Consider the following 18,967-nt stretch of genomic DNA (forward strand, 5'->3'; position numbering starts at 1 on the left):
CTTCTTATAAAGAAAAAAAGATTTTCTCTTAATTTTTTCATATTCTACTGATTTGCCTTTTATTTTTCAAAATTGACTTCTTTTTTTTCTTAGTTTTTTAAGTTGTTTTCAGTTAGTTTAGGTCATAAACAAACCTTGTTTTTAATTACTTATTGTTTAAATTGCATATTAGTTGATTTCATCATATTAGTGTATTTAGTGCATCTTTACTTAATATGCTTTAATGTAAGCTTAAATAGCTTGTTTTAATTGAGTAATTAAGTTCTAATATTTGTATATCTTTAGAACAATACCCTTACATTCTATACTAAAAATCATTAATTTTGAGGGTAAAAATTTGCATGACTTTGACACGTCAAATCCTAATGATAATTTAAGATCCAAGAATACTAACTTGTTAAAATTGAAAATTAAACTTGTATATAATTTATGATTGTTTCAAATTCAAAAAGGAAAAAGATGAAGAGAAAAAAAAAGTTTTGCCACAATAGAATCCTTCTTCCCTTCTTTGAAAGTGTTCCTTATTTTTATTTTTAGAATTTAGGGTCGGTTATGAGGATTATTTTTTTAGAAGTTTTTCTAGTAAATAACTAATTTCTAATCAGAGTATTTTAAGATTTTTATACTAATTTAACTCTAATAGCTTGTGCATTGACTTTGACCTTTTAAAAAGGTTTCCTGGTCATATGAGATCCTTTTCATGTTTTTAATGAGCATTCATATCATCATCCCAACATGGAAAGATGGGCTAGACTCACTTTAGTTTGCTTTTCAAGCATGACTCCAAAGACATCATTCTCTCTCATCTAGATGAGTTACTTGGTCTACATATATGAATGAAAAGCTTGAGATATAGTCTAAAGAGTACATGAAGGTCCAATCTGTGAGGTTTGCTAATTTTAACCCAATGTTCCGCCACATCTTCACCTAAGCTTCTTTGCATCTTTATGCATTGATTTATGCTCTCACCAATTTTAATCCCACTAAGGTTCCTTGTTTAAGTTGGATTTCTAATACAGGTATGACTTACACTTCTTAGCTCCAATGACTCATCCCAGTATGTTATTTCTAGTTTTTGGCTTGGAATTATGGTAAAAAGGCTTCATTTAGCTTTTTTTCTTTTTTTTTTTTACTTTGTGTCTCTAAACAAGTTGAGTAAGTTATTGTAAGACATAAAAAATATATAAAGGACTAAAAGTAAGTGATGAGAATTATCAAGCAGCAACACAAGAACCATTAGAGGTGTCAATTAGGTTTATTACAATGTCAAAGAGCTAAGAAGACCACAAAGGTATTTAATGGGTTATTTTAAAATATTTAGGCCAAGTTGTAACATCCCATGTTTTTAAATATACCAATGGCAGGATGATATTTCTCAAATCTCAACACCTTCATATTTAGAGTCCATTTCTTATAATCCCATTGCAAGTCCATAATATTTTTAATTTTTTTCAAAACCCCATTACTCGTTTATCCTGTTTGTTTTTGCATTTCAAAAGCGCTTTTGAAAAAATTGAAATTTTTTTTATTTTTTTCTTTGCTTCAAATTAATATTTTTTGGTGGTTTCAAATCATTTTGATGTGCTGATGTCAAAAATAATTTTTTTAAAATAAAAAAAAAACATTATTTCGATGCATTTCCAAGCGAAAAACACTTTGAAAAGCAACCGCAACCACATTCACAAACACCAACAAGCATGAAAAACTAAAACTTAAGAGGTGGGCTTAGAGGCACCTACATAGTCCTTCAATAGTTTGTACGCCAATAGTGGAAGGTCTTGCAGCTACTGCCTATCCTGATTTTCCAAGAAACATAAGTAATATTAGTTTTTCATATTCATATCCAATCCATCATGTATCATCTCAACAACTCAACCATCATTTCTTTGATTTTTCATTTTAAACAAATTACACTTTCATGCATGGTTCATTAGTTTTTCCTTCTTCTTTTTTTATTTGTTTTAAACATATTCATTTTTCAAGATTTAATAAACATTTGATGTATAAATCAAATAACTATCAAGCTTAATCATTTTCATTTCCTTTCCTTTAAGCTGAAATTAGGAGAGAATGGGTTTCCTAGACTTTCCTTTGTTTCCTCATCCAAACTCAAGCTTTAATATTTTAGTTTGTCTGTTTGTTTTTGCATTTTAAAAATGCTTTTGAAAAAATTTAATTTTTTTTTATTTTTTCTTTGTTTCAAATTAATATATTTTTTGGTGTTTTTAGATCATTTTGAGGCGCTGATGTCAAAACTAATTTTTTAAAAATAAAAAATATTATTTTAATACATTTTCAAATGAAAAACACTTTAAAAAGCAACCATAACCACACTTCCAAATACGCTAGTCTAACTTGTTTCCATCAAATCCTACTTTACCTTTTATATTTTTATCAATTCACTTTTAAGGATTCTCGATTAAGCCAATACAAGTTCTTTCCATGAATTTTTCTTTTAATGCTATAACATATTCACTTTAAACGTCATAATTTCTTATAATCCATAATAATTTTGACTCAACAAATCAAGGCATATCAATTCTACAAGTTTCCATATAACTAATTTCATGGGTTTTCCTTTCTACATATTATATTTCTAGTACTCCTAAACAACTTTTCACACAAGAAATCAATTTTTATTATCCCAATAAACTTAACTCTTAGCCAAGAAAAATAAAACAAAAATCTTATGTCTATTCTATTCTCTCTAAAAAATTTACATGATAATTACCAATTCAATTCATTTTCTTTTTTCTTCTTTAGTTAGGCCAAAATCCATCCAAAGGATCCTTAAGATTTTCTTTTGAATTTTTCTTTCTAATATCAATTGAAATTATTCTAAAACATCATAATTCATAGAAATTTCAACAAAATAAGTCAAAATACATCCAACCTTTATAAGGTAACTTGGCCTAAATATGTAGGGCATTTCCTAGAATTTTCCTTTTGAATTTTTTTTCTTCATCAATACACTTAATTATCAATTTACTTGATGCTACATAATTAGTTCAACAAAAACCCTATTTTATCTCCATCTTCCATTAAACCCTTACATCACCACTACCCACATTAACCATTACTTAAATCAACTTAAGACTTCAATAAGAAAAGGAAAATAAGATTTTTACCTCTTGATTACACCTAAACAATGGAAATTTCAAGCTCTTTCTAAGCCTTCCTTCTTCTTGTTTCTCTGTGAGCTTTTGTATCTCTATTTACTCACCTTTGTTCTATCTTTAACATCCTAAATCTCTAAGTTATTCTTTTAATCTTAGCTTTAGATCACTCTAAACTCTCAAATCTCACCATTTTCTCTATAAAATTATCAAAGAAAACCAAGAATTCTCTAGTTCTTTTTATCCATTTACAACTATAAAAGCTTCTTTTAGAAGGTTTAGTTTTATACACACACATGTAAATTACTACAATGCCTTTATTACTTGTGTTATCTTTTATCTCTTGTATTTTACCAAACCAATGTTATTTCTTTCAATCGTTTTCATGCCCATTTTATAAAATCTTATTTAAACCACTTTTCCATTTAATTTTTATTCCCCATATTCCATTTAATACTTAATTTAGGTTTGTTACATTTTTATGTCTATCACAAGTAATTGTTTCCAAATTTTTAATCAGGGTTTACACAAGTCAAACATAAAGATGATCAGGCTTTAATTAATATAATCCACATAAGAGAAGGAGTTCGAAAAAAGCCTTTTAGCTTGTAGATTAGGCAAGAAATCTTGGTAACTTGTGGATCAGACAAGGAGATGCGATTTTAGGCTTATTTTTTCTAATACACACTTTTACGCTAACAAACATAATTTTTTATTCGATCATTAGATTAGGTTGAAATTTTTAAGAGGGTTTTAAAGGCCTTGTGTTCTATAGGTTTAAACTTCATAGTGATCGGAGTTCAAGAAAGCCTAGCTAGTTATTAATGAAAAAGGTATCAAAATGGATGAAGAAAATGTTAAGACTATCCAAAAATAGCCTACACCTAATTCGATCATTGAGGTATAAACTCTTTATGGTTTGGCTAGTTTTTATAGATGATTTTGGTACTTTTGCCACACCTTTAACTAAAATTATTAGAAAATCAATAAGTTTCAAATACGGTATTGAATTTAAAATTCTTAAATAAAATCTTTGTTCAACACCTTTATTAGTTTTACCTAACTTACAAGAACTTTTAAAATTGAATGTAATACCTCATGAATAGGTATTGAAGTTGTTTTAATATAGAAGAAGCAACCTATTACCTATTTTAGCAAAAAGCTTAATGGTGCAACATTAATTTACTCTACTTATGATAATGTAACACCCTCAAATTATAATATCATGAAATCTCCCAACATTTCTTTACCAATGTCAAGTATTGGGTAATATGTCTAAAATTATGGGATTTTTTTTTTTGAAAATTTCGACAGAGTTTCCTCTATTTTTGTTGGTATCAAGTTATCGACAACACTTCTATTATATGTCATTACGACTTCCATCTTGATCCAATCATCCTGGATCACATTCCATTCATCAAACAATAACTCAATATTTATACTTATCAATATATGCAAGTCTCATAATATCAATTAGTAAATCAACATAAATGTACTACCAAAACAACTCAAAAGATAAACAAATTCATCATTAAAAGTAATATATGCTAACTAACTACATATAAGCCTTTAAACTACATAAATACAACATTAAGATTAAGAGTCATATTATATTTATAATAAATCTTATCTTATCATTTTGAAAATGATTTGGTCATACTAACAACTATACATATATATAATACATCCACTACATATTACACCTTCTACTTAATTTTTACAACACAAAAGGATTTACACTCAAAGTAAAGACATGAATATTACATTCCAAAATAGTAATTCATAAACAGGAGTATTCCTACATGTAACGATCTGCATCACCTCGCGGTGTACCTGTTTCAACAATAACAATATTAAGTAACTTACTCACTATATTATTCTAATATTAATTAATTACTCTTAACCTTTGAAATTTAGTACTTCTACTTCAATCTAACTTAATCCCTTAATTTACATAATCTTTTCAAAATTTACAAATCCAGCTAACTCATCTTAATTACCAAATAAATCTAACACTTCCATATAATTACTCAGAAATTTGGTTTCCTTCCTTAGTCACCAATCAATCCGGTAATTCCATTCGAATTACCCATCATCCGGCTAACCTCTTTTGTTAGCCAATCAATCCGGTAATTCCATTCGAATTACCCAGCATTCGGCTAACCTCTTTTATTAGCCAAACAATCCTGTAATTCCATTTGAATTACCCAGCATCCGGCTAACCTCTTTTATTAGCCAAACAATCCGGTAATTCACATAATCATATCCGGTTAACCTCTTTGTTAACCAACAAAACCAGTAATTTCACATAATTTACCGGTAATTCACATAATCATAACTCAATTTATTCATTTGCTCCATTCGTTTAATATCAATTAAATAAGCAACATAGATTATTAGGGAAACTAAAAATTACAAAATAAGGTAACGAATCACCTACCTTCTGCTCGGGATGACCCAGCTCCTCCTGTCTGATAACCAGCTCCAGACACAACTCCTGAATCAATCAAGTGTCATTATATCATTAGTCCATCAATATTTTTCTTACGTGCCGAAACACAAAGCACGTAATATTTTTATTTGTAATTTGTTCTAATAAAAATTCATTCTCAAATATAACATCATTATTTTACATACAACCTCATATTTAACTCAAGTTACTTCTTTGCTTACTGTATGTTCATAATTCCTTCATCAAATAATTTTTCTATTCTTTATACCCTCACATCATATTATTCATTTTATCTAAATACTATATTCAAACACAATCTAGACATCTTGTCTTCATATTTTCTTTTAACTAGTTTATTTCTCTTTTAATTTGAATTTACTTATTATTTGAGTATAGCAATCCCTCTCTCCTAAATAGGGATTTAGGAGATTTATCATTGGTGATTCGTGTGGATTACCGTTGGAGGTCGAACAATTGAACGACTTGTAGTTTGCGACAACCTGGCCTTTAAAGGATTATTTAAAGCCGAAAAAGATCAGATCTTCATGTAATAAATCCTTAAACAACACTAGATTTGTCTAGCAGGATCCTAGGGACTCTTGAGTAATTTTGTTTTATTGTTTTCATTGCGTGTATGATATCCGGGAACCCAACAATGTTTTCTTGTAAACATAGTGTAAAGGTTCCTTTTATTGCTTTTTTTTTTCTTGGTTCTCTTGCCATTATTTGGCAGATAATAATCATATAACAAAACTTGATTTCTTGAATGGCTTGATGGAGAAGATAAAGATATATAAGAAACTAAAAAGGGAAAGACAACATGTTTGGTACTGTGGTTGCTTTTGTGGTTGTGGTTTCAAAAAAATCACTTTTGCTGAGGTTTGTTTAAAAATATAGGTGTTTGGTTAAAATTGTGATTATGATTACATAACGAAATTAATAATCTTTGTACATTATGTTTCTCTTTTATTATCCCATCAAACTAGTTGCAATTCCATCACGTACAAAATCCATAAGTGAAGGCCTCTACGATCCTTGAATATCTGAATGAGCTACAATATCAGGTAAAAAGTCATCCCGAATTAAATTGGGATAGCGATCATATTCTGCAAAAACCTCATCATCATGCAATTTTCTTCTAATATAGTTATGTAGTGGCATTGAATACTTTATCACATTACGTAGTGATGAGTGTGCATGATTAAACACTTCTTCCCGACCACATGGTTGTCCACGACGCCTAAATTCTTGTAGATGATACCTCTCGTCTTTATAGGGACCTAAATACCCATACTCATTGGGATATCCAGCATCAGCCAAATAGTATTTGCCTGTAAATAGGAATAACATGCTAATTTTTTCAATAAATAAAAAAGAATATTATATGACTTAAATTACTAAGTCTTCCATTTACTTGAAATCACAACTTTCCGGTGGTTTTGGAAATTTAATACTACTATTGTCAATAGCTTTAAGAAAAATATGTGTATCGTGTACGCCGCCTTCCCATCCTGCCCACACAAAGATGAAATGCATGTCGAAACTACAAGTAACCATAACATTTTGTGTCAGTACACCTTTTATGCCAATAAATGGAATTTGATTATTAGATGATATGTAGGCACGAACATGTGTGTCATCAACTGCACCAACACAATTCTACAAACAAAAAAAAAAAGAAAAAATTTCGTAAGTCATCATAAACATTAATAAAATATTTGATATTCATTTAAACAACGTAATAAAAAAAATTATTTTACCTTGAAATGTGGCAAATATCTTGGATTCATTACAATTTCTCTTGGTGTGTTCGTAAATTATGGATCTACTGGTTTTATGACTTTTATAGCAAACAAACAAATGAATTTAAGGACTTCTTTTAGACATCTACTAACAATTTCACCTGAATGTTGAAATCTCTCATGCACTTCCCTATTTGACGCCCCAACTACTATTGTAAATAGAAACATTGCCACCATTTCAATAAAGCTCATTCTTCTTGAAGGTTTTAAGCCATAATGTGTTTCTAAATCATTACACAAACTCAACAAAGTGGTTGTGTCCATCCTAAACATGTTCACACATCGTTTCCAATGACCTCTTAAAACTTCATTCAACCAACGCATCCATGTATTGTATGAAACCATACATGGTTCTTTATGCATATAATTAATATAATACATGTTTATAGCTCTAGTCGTGCATATGATTAATTTATTTATATCAACCTGTCTCCTTAAAAAAAATCATCATCATCATCACTTTCACCGTCACCGTCACCGTCACCGTCACCGTCATTACTATCAGCATCGTCATTGTTGTCGTTGTTGTTGTTTCCATCATCGTCATCTCCAGCATCAGCAGTCAAGGCACCACTACCTTCACAACTAAGATACTTAATGTGGTCTACAATGCGGTTCATTACATTATCATAATCATCATCAAAATCTTTGTTAAATATGACATTAAACCGTGGATCATCCATATCTTTAATTACATGTAAATAAAAAATTATTGGTATGTTGTTATTAAAATATGATAAATAATTAATTATAATTCAGTAAAAAAAAAAATATCAAAGACTTGGGAAGAAATAATTTCTTACACACTTGTGAAGCCTAAGAAGAAGGTGTTTTACTTGCTTGTAACAAATGCAATTGAGATGTTTGTTCTAAAGATAGTTATTTTATTGGACTATATGATAGAAACATTCCTCCTTATATACAAAAAACTAAATAATTGCCTGCATAAACAATTTGAATTTGTCTGTCGTTGTTGCTGAAGTAAGCATATATACGTATCTTTTGTCCATTTTTTGCTTTCAAAATAATTACTTGCACAAGTTATGATATGTATTAGAAGAAACTCATGCAAAATGATAATCTTCAGAAAGGGGTGTGGCAACTCATGGATAGCCAAGCTCAGAAGTTCATGATAAGTTGGATTTCAATATTTTTTTTCTTAAGTTATTATTTTTTTAAATTATCTTACTAGTTTTTTTTCTAGGAAACATATGCCTTTCAATTGTAGAAAAGATATAGGGACGATCCTTCCACCCATCCGGAACTCGACCTAGATTTATGGTTGGAGGTTGGATTGTCTGATGGACCCAGTAAAAATCAGATTTACGATATCTCAAACACTACGACCGAGGATATGCAGATGGGTCATAGTGTATCGATCATTAGTTCCTTGCAATCAGGTTTGAGCTCCCAATTTTTGGTTGTTTAGGCAATTATACGAGAATAAGTTAAAGCTCGGACGACCCGACTTATTGCTAAAACAACCCACCTTACTGCTAAGACGACCCTACTTAGTGTCGAGATGGCAAAAATTAGGCGATTGTACATGAAGCTGTTATCGAACCCCGATAGTACATGTGGTCCACCTCTCCCACCTAATCCTGATGAATATCCATCTCCGCCTCCTCCTTCTCCTTCAGCTTCTGTCCTCTAGATAAATTGTATTCAAACTAATAATTTATAAATTAGTAATAAATATTTGGTTTTTTATTTTATTTTTTATTTCTTTTAATCTTTTTATGTTTTGTTTATTTTAGATTTAAACAAAATATATATTAAACAAAATACTGATGGAATTATTGACAAATTAAGCCCATCAAAAAGTTGCAAAAAGTTAGAAAAAAATTATACAACTTTGCCACTAATCATTACAGATGAAATTACCAACGAACTAAGTCTTTCAAAAAGTTCTAAGGAATTTGAAAAAAATACAGAGAATGCCACTAACAATATTTAAATTATTGACAGGTTAGTTCTGTCGATAATATGAATTAAATCACTAAGAAAATTATAAATGGTATGTATTTTTTGTATATGATATGCTATACTCACTAATGGAATGATGCCAGTAAATTCTTTTTTGTTTCATGTACTTTTTTGGTTTATAAATTCATTGCTAATTATATTACTAATAGACTGATTGATATAATAAAAATCATCAACGATAAGTTTTCATCTAATAGTTATTATTCGTGATTCCATTAATAAATGTTTTTTTATATATAATCAATGTATAAATACCGGTTGAATAATTTATAAAAAAAATTCTTGTGAATGTCCAAGGGCCACAATGTTCCTACTTTTACTCTATTTTAAGTTTTTCATCTGTGTTTTGTTTAGAAAGAAAGGTCAAAAGGTAAAAGACGACTACTAGACATTCACGGAACATATATGATTTCATAACAGATTTGTATTTAAAACTTTTTAATGGGAAGATTTTGTAACACGTTTGAAAATATATCTATGGGGAAATAAAATGAAAAAGAAAAGGAAATAATGATTTAAAATTAACCATGAAAAAAGGTAAATTTAAATTATAAAAAAATTTACAAGCTGCCCACGTGATCCGCCCCACTTCAGACTAGTAATTTGTAAGAGTTGACTGTTGACCTCCCGCGTGATTTTATCCTTCTCTTCCCTCAGTTTACAAAATTTCCCCGTTCCGTTTCTGCTGAAGGGCTTCTGCTCCCATCACCCCACTTCCGCTTGGTAATCTCGTAATTAAAAGCCAGAGCCGCAGACAAATCCGTCACTCCACCTTCTCCTTTAAAATAATACGAAGTACAGCTATGAGAGACATAATAATGCTGCCTAAACAACACCCACACTCAACACAGCACGTGAATACCACACATGATGAACAAACCTGGATGAAATCATGATTTATTTTTATAGTGGCAAACACTCGTTGTAATGGCGCGTGAGAAAGTGAAAAGGCCGTGGGGGCTACCGTGTATATAATTCATGCCCGTCGGTCTCTCTTCTTCTTCTTCTTTTTCCTGACCCCTTTATGCTTTCTCTTCCCTCGCAATTTTCTCTCTTTTTCAATCTCAAAGACCCTAATTGTCCCTCCTTGATCATCAGCACCATCACCACAACCAAAATTCTCCTCGAAAAATCCATCTTGATTTTAGTGGGTCTTTGTTATATTTGGCACACTAACATTGAGATCAACCTAGACCTAAGTTGTTCCACGTAGTTATAGACACGTATTTAGGTCTCATTTTGACATATACTATAAAGTTTTGTAGCCACTAGGCACTTTGGTTTTCAGAAGAGATCTCAGGAAAGAAAAGGAGAGGAGAGGAGAGGAGAGATTTGGAGAGAAGAAAGATCATGACTCCCTCAAATTTGGCAGGTCAGTTTGGTGACACAACTTATACTAAGGTATTTGTTGGAGGGTTGGCATGGGAAACACAAAAGGAGACCATGAAGAAATATTTTGAGCAGTTTGGTGAGATCTTGGAGGCTGTTGTCATCGCTGATAAGGCCACTGGCAGATCCAAAGGCTATGGATTTGTACGTTTCTGTTTTATTTCTTTTCCTTTAATGTTGTAAATAAGAGATGAGATCTTTGAAGCGAAAGAAAGATGTAGTACTTGCATAGTTTTGCATGAAAAAAAGAAAGAATTTCATGGAGAATTATGCTATGTCTTGTCTTGTTTTTGAGGTAGTTAATTTGGGAGAATGTGCTGTTGCTATTTTAGGTAACTTTTCGGGAACCTGATGCAGCCATGAGGGCTTGTGTGGATGCTTCTCCGGTGATAGATGGGAGAAGAGCTAATTGTAATCTTGCATCTTTGGGTGTTCAGAGATCCAAACCCTCTACCCCAAAGCATGGTATACTAGCTACTTTTACTGGTTTTCCATACAATTATTTCATGTGGTAAATACGGATTTTGTCTCGATATACATTAATTGAGATCCTAAAAAAAAAGAGCTTTCATATTGTACTTTTCGCTGTTTAAAGTCTTAGACTATAGGGATATATGCTGTAATATTTTCAGTAAATGTTATTATTTAATTCTTTGAGGAAGGATTATTAGCTAGTATTTTGTGGATATTCAGTGCTGATTAGTTTGTATATTCTGTTTCAAACACATTGACAGTCGAATCAAAATGCAGCATGAATATTCCTCCTAAATGGAGGAGATTAGTTCTGTTCTTTCCTATGCGAGGGTTTTTTTTGTGTGTGTGTGTGTGATTTGATCGAAAGCGTGCTAGCTCTTCGATTATTTTCGCTGATTTTAGTTGAAAAATAATATTGAATGTGCTGTGGTAGGAGCAGCAGGAAGGAACTTTAGGGTGATGAGCTCTTTTCAGACAGGGTTTGGAGGTGGCGTGGGAACAGCTTTTCCTTCAGCTGCGTCCTTCCCTCATTATGCCATCCAACAAGGGATACCGTATAATGTTTATGGGTAGGCTACCCTCTCTCTCTCTCTCCCCACACCCCCCCCCCTCCCTCCTATTTTGGGATGCTACATGCACGTGCAGTGCCACCTCATGCACACCCAACCCATTAAACTAGGGTGGTCGACAGCACCACGCTTCATCTGTATGAAGCCACTTTTCATCATATGCTCTCCCTCCCTCCCTCCCTCCCTCTCTCCCCAAGTGGTGGTACGTACAAACCAAGAGAAATGATAGCCATTCATTTATTTATTCCTTGCCGTCATCATTCACACATTCTTCTTGCTTCTCTCTCCCAAGACTCCTCCTCTTGCTTAACCTTGCTCGACTTGCTTCTAGCCCTAAGTACGTACACATGTTAATGGTGATAATGGCTAGCTAGCTAGCACATTTGTACACTCACATCTTTAAAATACCGTTGGAAATCACCAACAAGCTCGTAGTGAATTCAATGTAACCATTATGGTAGGCCAGACCCACTTGCAATAGACAAAAACCAAGCTCAAAAGTCTTGCTCTATACATTTAATTCATGATACACTTAACATTTTATTCATTTTTCACCTGAGGATTATATAGCCAAAATAGAAGATTTCTGCTTAAAATTACTGGCGTCGTGTTTCATTGTGATTGAAGATCAATTGCATGTTTTTGCCTTTGTCCGACATATTTATAAAAAAGAAAAGAAAAGAAAAGTCTCTAGCCCCTTGCAATTCTATCATTTTATGCATGCATACCAACAAATATATGCTAGCTGAAAGGCAAGCATTATAATGTTTTTTCTTCACAAGTCCCAGCTGTTAAGTTTTGGAATTTTCGCTGAGTTCTTTAACAATCATCAAACACTAATCTTATTTCTTTAAACACTGTTTCAGGTACTCTTCATACTCGCCAGACTACACATACCCAGCGGTTTGTAGAAATTCTTGCTTTTCGTTTGCTTTTTCCACACTACATATCTTAGGATGCGTTTTGAAGCATGCATGCATGCTTGCTTGCTTGCTTTTAGCAGACAACGACTCTTTTACTTTTTTTTATTTCAATTATTATTACTATTTTTTTCCCTTCATATTGAAGATTTCCTTTCTAGTTGCTCAAATAGTTTTTCCTTGAAAATAATTTGAATGACTCACTGTTTCAAAAGAATTTCACGTTGTGTCAGAGTACTGTACATATTGACATGCATGGCAACATTTAACAACTATTTTGTTATCCTTTCTCTTAAGGGTTCAAAATGGAAAGACGTTATAAGTATGATATTTGTTAGGCATGTCTACAATTTCTTTTGTCATCATGTGAATTATTGATGGAGGGAAACATGCATCCGGTTTTATCATCAATTGAAGCTAGTCAGATGCTTAAAAAGTTAGGTTGGATTTTGCTTACTATGCTGCCATGTTTGGTGGCGGATGTTGCCATTTAACTTTTATTACCACAACTGTCGACACGGCAACATAGTTGTTTTGTACAACTTATGTGCAACAAATATTATTCACTGATTGATGCGCGAATGCAACTCTTTATTTTAGAGACATTGTTTTTCTCTAGAGAGATAGTTAAAAATGCTCTTAATTGTTGATGCTTAGCTTGAAACATGTGAATATATATAGACTTATAGTATATAAAGAATCGTTTTGGGTTAGAGAAGGAAAATAGTGTTAAGATTTGTAGATCATGATGCCCTTCCATTGTATTTGCTCAATACGGTAAATTAAAGGGATGTCATGGTGCTTTGTCTTGTTATTCTTTGTCAATTTGAACATGGACAGTACTATATAATCCATTCTCCGCAACAGTACTTTCATGGACCGGCTGTGAGGGCCGGTATGATTTTTCTGTTAGATTGTGAGAAGACAGGAATAAGTTAAAACTTCAACAAATCCTGTTTCTTGGCTACATAGATTTCCTCAAAACCAAGATTTTAAATATTGTGCACACCCCAACACTCTGACAATTACCAATGACTTGGTTGGATTCTATCCTCTAATGACTTGTTTGGATTTTGGGTTTTGTGGTGCAGAGCTACTATAATATGTATGGAGGGGCAACTGCCCAGTACCCTATGTATGGATCTGGGCATGGTGGAATGATGAATGGTGCGGCTGCAGCCTTTTACCCCTATCTCCAATTTGGAGAAGGGAGTACTGGAGGAGCCACCAGCTACAGCAACACTTCTGGGCAGAGCTATGGTGTCCAGTACCCACACCACCTGTTTCAGTATTCATCCATTAATTCAACTACTGGAGGATATCCACAACATTATGGTGCACCTATGTCTCTTGCTCCAACTGCAGCCTTGCCATCAGGTTTGCCCTCTTTATTATGGCTTCTTCTTATATATCTGGCCTTTAATGTTTCGACCAAATTTTGGACTGGAAAATTTGATTTTCATCGATATATATGTATAGTATCATTTACTTTTCCGCTTTACTAAAGAGGGTAAGTGACATTTTCATATGAAAAATTTAAACTATGCTATCAATCATCCTCTTATATTTGAAATTCCTCTGATTCATTTTTCAAACAAACATGTCCATGGATCAATAGCTTTAAAAAATTTAACAGCAAGAAGTGGTCCAAGTAATTATTGTCCTCTTATTAATTATGCCCTTTTCTTTTTGGAGGAGTACTAATATCTTTGGCAGTGTGTTTTGCTGTACCACAGGCGTGACCATGGCTCTACAAGCTCCACCAATTCCTCATCGCTAGAGGGTGTCCGAATCTAGCCACTACTATTCTATGTGTTTCCTCAGCTGCTTCATTTGAGGCCTCGACAACCTTCGGCCTAACCATGGTTCTCTTTCTTTCTCTTCCTAACACAAGCTAGCCCATGCTTGGCTGTTGGGCTCTTGCACACGCAAAACCCCCCATAGGGGTTAAAATCATCTCCAAGAATTGGAGAGGCATGCATCTCCTTTCATTGCATCTTTTTGAAAGAAGGGTTCCTTGAAGAGAACCAATACTTATGTAATCACCAACTCAAGCTATTGGATTAGCTTGGTTGGAAAAAGTTTTCAATCACTAGGCCCAGAAAGGCCAAGTAAAACAACCATTTTGCAAATTTTAGCCTAGGCAAGGCTAATCAACTTACAATGGTTTGCAAAAATGTAAATTGATCAAGAAAAATAGCAAACCCTTTATTTTCAAAGCAAATTTTTAAATGGGTAATCCCTCCAACAATGGCTAATCACCTCGAGTTGAAGAGGCCGTTTTAGCAAAATCATGGGCATGGTTGCCCACAGTTTTTTTTGTGCATTAACATCTAGCTAGCTAGTCATTAGGATTTTAGAACTAGGACATTGCAGTCATGTTTACATAAATGCTTTTACCAACTTTTAATTAATCTTAAACGTGTTTTAACACACAAAAAAAAAAAAAAAAACTTTCCTTTGGGTGAGGGAAGAAAATCTTATTAACTCTAGTTTTTTCTTATTTCTTGTAAATTTAATGGGGCTAAACTTTGGGAGTTTTTGCCCCTTTCAGTAAGCAATAGGAGGGGTAGTGTTTGTTTATTTTGCATTTAGTTTTTATCTTATTACATCATGCTAAGAACTCCATAAATGGATGTGGAGCTCACAGCACCTGCATGTAACCCAGGGAGATATTTTGGTTCCCATGGGTTCTTCTCCTCTAACCCACCAACCATGGTTAGGACTTAGGTCATCTTTACCAATCTATGCCCTTCTCTCCAACTCTCTCTCTCTTCCTGCTCATGTCTCTCTCTCTCTCTCTCCATGGAACTTTTACCTGGAGATGCACCAAAATACTTTTTATATTATGTATGAGCCTATGGTTTGGATTGTAACTAGAAAGCTACTTAGGACAGCATTCATTCTCCAACCATGGTGGTTGAGATTGGACGTTACTTCTATGTCTTAATTCTGGACTACTATGCGTACTTCTTCGCATGCATGAGAAGCATCTTTAATTATTTTAAGTTAACAATTTTGTCATGGTGAATTTCTTCACAATTTTGTCATGGTAATTTTCAATTTTTGGTTTTGAAAATTATCATGATTTGACGGAGAGCAACCACGTTATTGTATGCATGCTTGTATTGATGATTTGATCAACCTTTTGGCACAACCTTGTGTAAGTAAATCTTTTCTTTTCTTTAATCAGAACAAGGAGTATATATTTTTTTCACTTGGTGTAAAGCAGCATCTGACCAATTTATAATAACTAGAGACTAAGAAAAGCTGTCGTAACAAGTGTTTTTTTTATGAAAAACAATGAGCTTTATTAAAGAAGAGCGGCAAGACAGAACAGGCCATGAAGAAAATGGCAAGCTAAAGCAAAAGGATGAAAGAAAATAAACTAAAAGAGGAGCATAGAATTAGAACCAGGCTACGAAATCCTCAAATCTATCCAAGCTTCGTATTGGCAAGCAACTGCACAATCCCTTATATATGGTGTGAATGAAGCTGACTTTCCTCGAAGCTTTAACATTTACCGCAGTAGAGTTGAAATGAATTTGCATCCTCCATGACTTTGTTGAACCATGAACCATCACTCATCCAATAAACTGCTTTGATTGAATCTAAATCCACCACCCACTCAAATGTCTGTACTTTATGCTCAAATGATATTAAATCAATATCCCGTTTTTTATTTGTATGTTGCGATATTTGGATGCTTTGGAATAAAATCTTTGTGGTGCATAAGTAGCGAAGGATAAGAGATTTATTATAAATCAAAACCATCAACGATAAAAAATATTATAAATATGAAAAGGTTTTTAAAATACTTAATTTTATTTCTTCATACCTCTCATTTGCTAAAAAATAATTACAACTCTTTATATAGAAAAAAAAAAACTAGAAAACCCTAATACTACTTAATAGGAAAAAATAAATTAGGGAAAATATCCCCTTCAATTAGGAAAAAAAAAAAACTAGAAAAGAATTGTAGTCAAGAATAGGAAAATAAAATAGGACGAAATAAAACTAACTAAAAAAAATATCTATTAAAAAAAAAAACTCCTACATCAATCTCTCCGGGTTGGAAGAAACATGTCCTTGAGTTCAGCCTTCAGTTAGAAGTTGTCCTTCATAAATAACATCTTTTTATGTGTGAGCCACCCTATTATAGATTCTTGACACCTTTGTGACAACCAACTCAACATGGATCCCTAACAAAACACTTTTATACGGGTCCTCTCATCATAGATCTCATCACCAAGATTTCGAATGACAACAAATGGTGGAGACAAAAAAAAACACACTAGTTCTTGGATATTATTTCTTGATGGGGGAACCTCCTGATCATCCCCTCCTATACAAGCATGTCCTATTCTGTAACCTCTTCTATCCATGGTTGTTCTATAGCACACAACAAAGAAAAATAACTACCAATAATTCTTGGGCTCTGATATCAAATGACGCAGGCGAAGCAAAGGATAAAGGGTTTGTTACAAGTTAAAAACCCTCAAGGACCAAGAACACTATAAATATGAGAAAACTCTCAAAATAATTAATTTTATTCCTCTATGTCTCTCATTTTCCAAAAGGCTATTACAACCTTTTATATAGAAAAAAACTAAATACCCTAATAATACTAAATAGAAAAATAAATAAATTAGAGAAAAATATCCCTTTCAAAAAGGAAAAAAACTAGAAAAATATCATAATAAAAATAGGAAAATAAAATAGGAAGAAATAAAATTAACTAAAAGATTTATTTTTCTAAAATAGCTCTTGCATCAGTTTGCTTAGTACGACTTTAGTTGACATTTTTGTGTGACGTCTAACTCAGTAAAATCAGTTCAAGCAGTGGGGATTTTATGTCAAGGGAAATATGTTGAGAAAGATATGGTTTTTAAATTTTATATATGATGAAGTCATAGAAAAACCACTCCTAGATATGGATTTTTCCTAGCCGAGTTTATTAGGCTTTGAAAATTGGCCTAACAGAGTTACATAGTAGTTCAATTGGGCTAGAAAAAAATCAGCCCAAGGTAGCTTGATCGGGCTGAGAGATTTAGCCAAACCGATCCTCAGTTGGGTAAGCCTAAATTATTATTTTTTTACATTATTTACCCCCCAAGTCATGTAAATGTACATGTTTGGAAGACTTTAACTAGTTAAAAAAAAAAAGGAGAAAATACTGAAAGTGTAAAAGTTTACCTTTATGTGTGCAAACAAATGTTGCCTTTATGAGCATGCCTTTAAATATTTGTTGTTTTTTAAAATTTTGGAGACAAATGGTTACAAGAACCTGGAGATAATTGGTCACAAGACTTGAAGACAATTGGAGAATCAATTGAGATTTGTCATTGAAATTCTAACAAGACATTTCATGTTTGAAAACATGGAGATGCGCTATTTAAAAAAAAATCAAAGGATAATGGAGTTATAATTTTTTAGATTTACATTATATAAAGTAGTACCTCACGAGGATTTTTTTTTTTCCATTTGTTCATATTATATCTCTTCTTATACGATTCAAGCATAGTTAGATTCAGATTTTGGCGTAAACTTTTCTATTTTTCAGTTTTACGCTATAAAGCATAACTTTCAAGTCGATTATTGGATTGAGCTGAGATTTTTAAACATGTTATTCTATATTGGGTTAAAATTTTAGGCAAATCAGAGTTTGAGAAGGCATTATTTCAGAGGGTTAAAGTTACTGGACAAATCTTGTCAAATATGTATGTCTTGACCTTCGTTTACTATTCAGACTATATCTAGATCTACAGAAAGAATTATGCTAAGATTCAAATTGGGTTGGAAAGTACACATTCGTACCTTTTTGGAAATATATGGTAGGCCTACTAATTCATATGGACAAAGGAAAACGACGTGTTTGAATTCAAGACTGAAATCTACCAGGAATATACGAAAAGTGAAAAAACATTGTTTCCTTGTGTATTATGGATTTCAGTCAATACAAGGATTCCTTAATGCTCTTGTAAACAAGAGTGTGGTAGTTATTGAATTATCTATTCTATAAGAATTTCATGTCAAACAAGAAGACATTTATGGCATCAACTATTATCCATAATTTGCAAGAATTTTATATCCATTATGGAATGTATGTGGTGGCAAAGAGGCTTAGGACTCTTTTTTTATTCTTTTTTTATTTTATAGGATTTTTTTATTCAAAATTGAGATTATGAGAGGTTATTTAAAGGAGATATTTCAGCCATTTTCCTTTCTATTTTTTTTATAATAGTTGGAAAAAGGAAGA

General features: G+C 32.4%; 1 protein-coding gene and 1 long non-coding RNA gene across 5 annotated transcripts; one reads left to right on the top strand and one right to left on the bottom strand.

The window, feature by feature from the left end:
- Nucleotides 1-4,706: 4,706 nt before the first annotated feature.
- LOC127904232 (uncharacterized) lies at nt 4,707-5,773 on the bottom strand. Its single transcript, XR_008057165.1, has 2 exons — nt 5,557-5,773; nt 4,707-4,949 (listed from the first exon to the last, which is right to left on the bottom strand). It is a non-coding gene; the product is annotated as an uncharacterized LOC127904232 (long non-coding RNA).
- A 4,574-nt stretch (nt 5,774-10,347) lies between these two features.
- Nucleotides 10,348-15,732, top strand: LOC7479024 (uncharacterized). Of its 4 annotated transcripts, none has more exons than XM_002319829.4 (6): nt 10,348-10,889; nt 11,078-11,210; nt 11,653-11,788; nt 12,655-12,691; nt 13,800-14,085; nt 14,425-15,732. In XM_002319829.4, the coding sequence occupies exons 1-6, from the start codon at nt 10,707-10,709 to the stop codon at nt 14,448-14,450; spliced, it is 801 nt and encodes a 266-aa protein (XP_002319865.1). In that variant the 5' UTR covers nt 10,348-10,706; the 3' UTR covers nt 14,451-15,732. The 4 variants fall into 4 exon arrangements, with proteins under 4 accessions (XP_002319865.1, XP_024439748.1, XP_052302421.1 ...); XM_024583980.2 differs by having other exon boundaries at nt 14,445-15,732; XM_052446461.1 differs by having other exon boundaries at nt 11,659-11,788.
- The last annotated feature ends 3,235 nt before the right edge of the window (nt 15,733-18,967 follow it).

Source organism: Populus trichocarpa, chromosome 13 (genome assembly GCF_000002775.5).
Source record: "Populus trichocarpa isolate Nisqually-1 chromosome 13, P.trichocarpa_v4.1, whole genome shotgun sequence".
In the NCBI taxonomy this organism is placed as follows: domain Eukaryota; kingdom Viridiplantae; phylum Streptophyta; class Magnoliopsida; order Malpighiales; family Salicaceae; genus Populus; species Populus trichocarpa.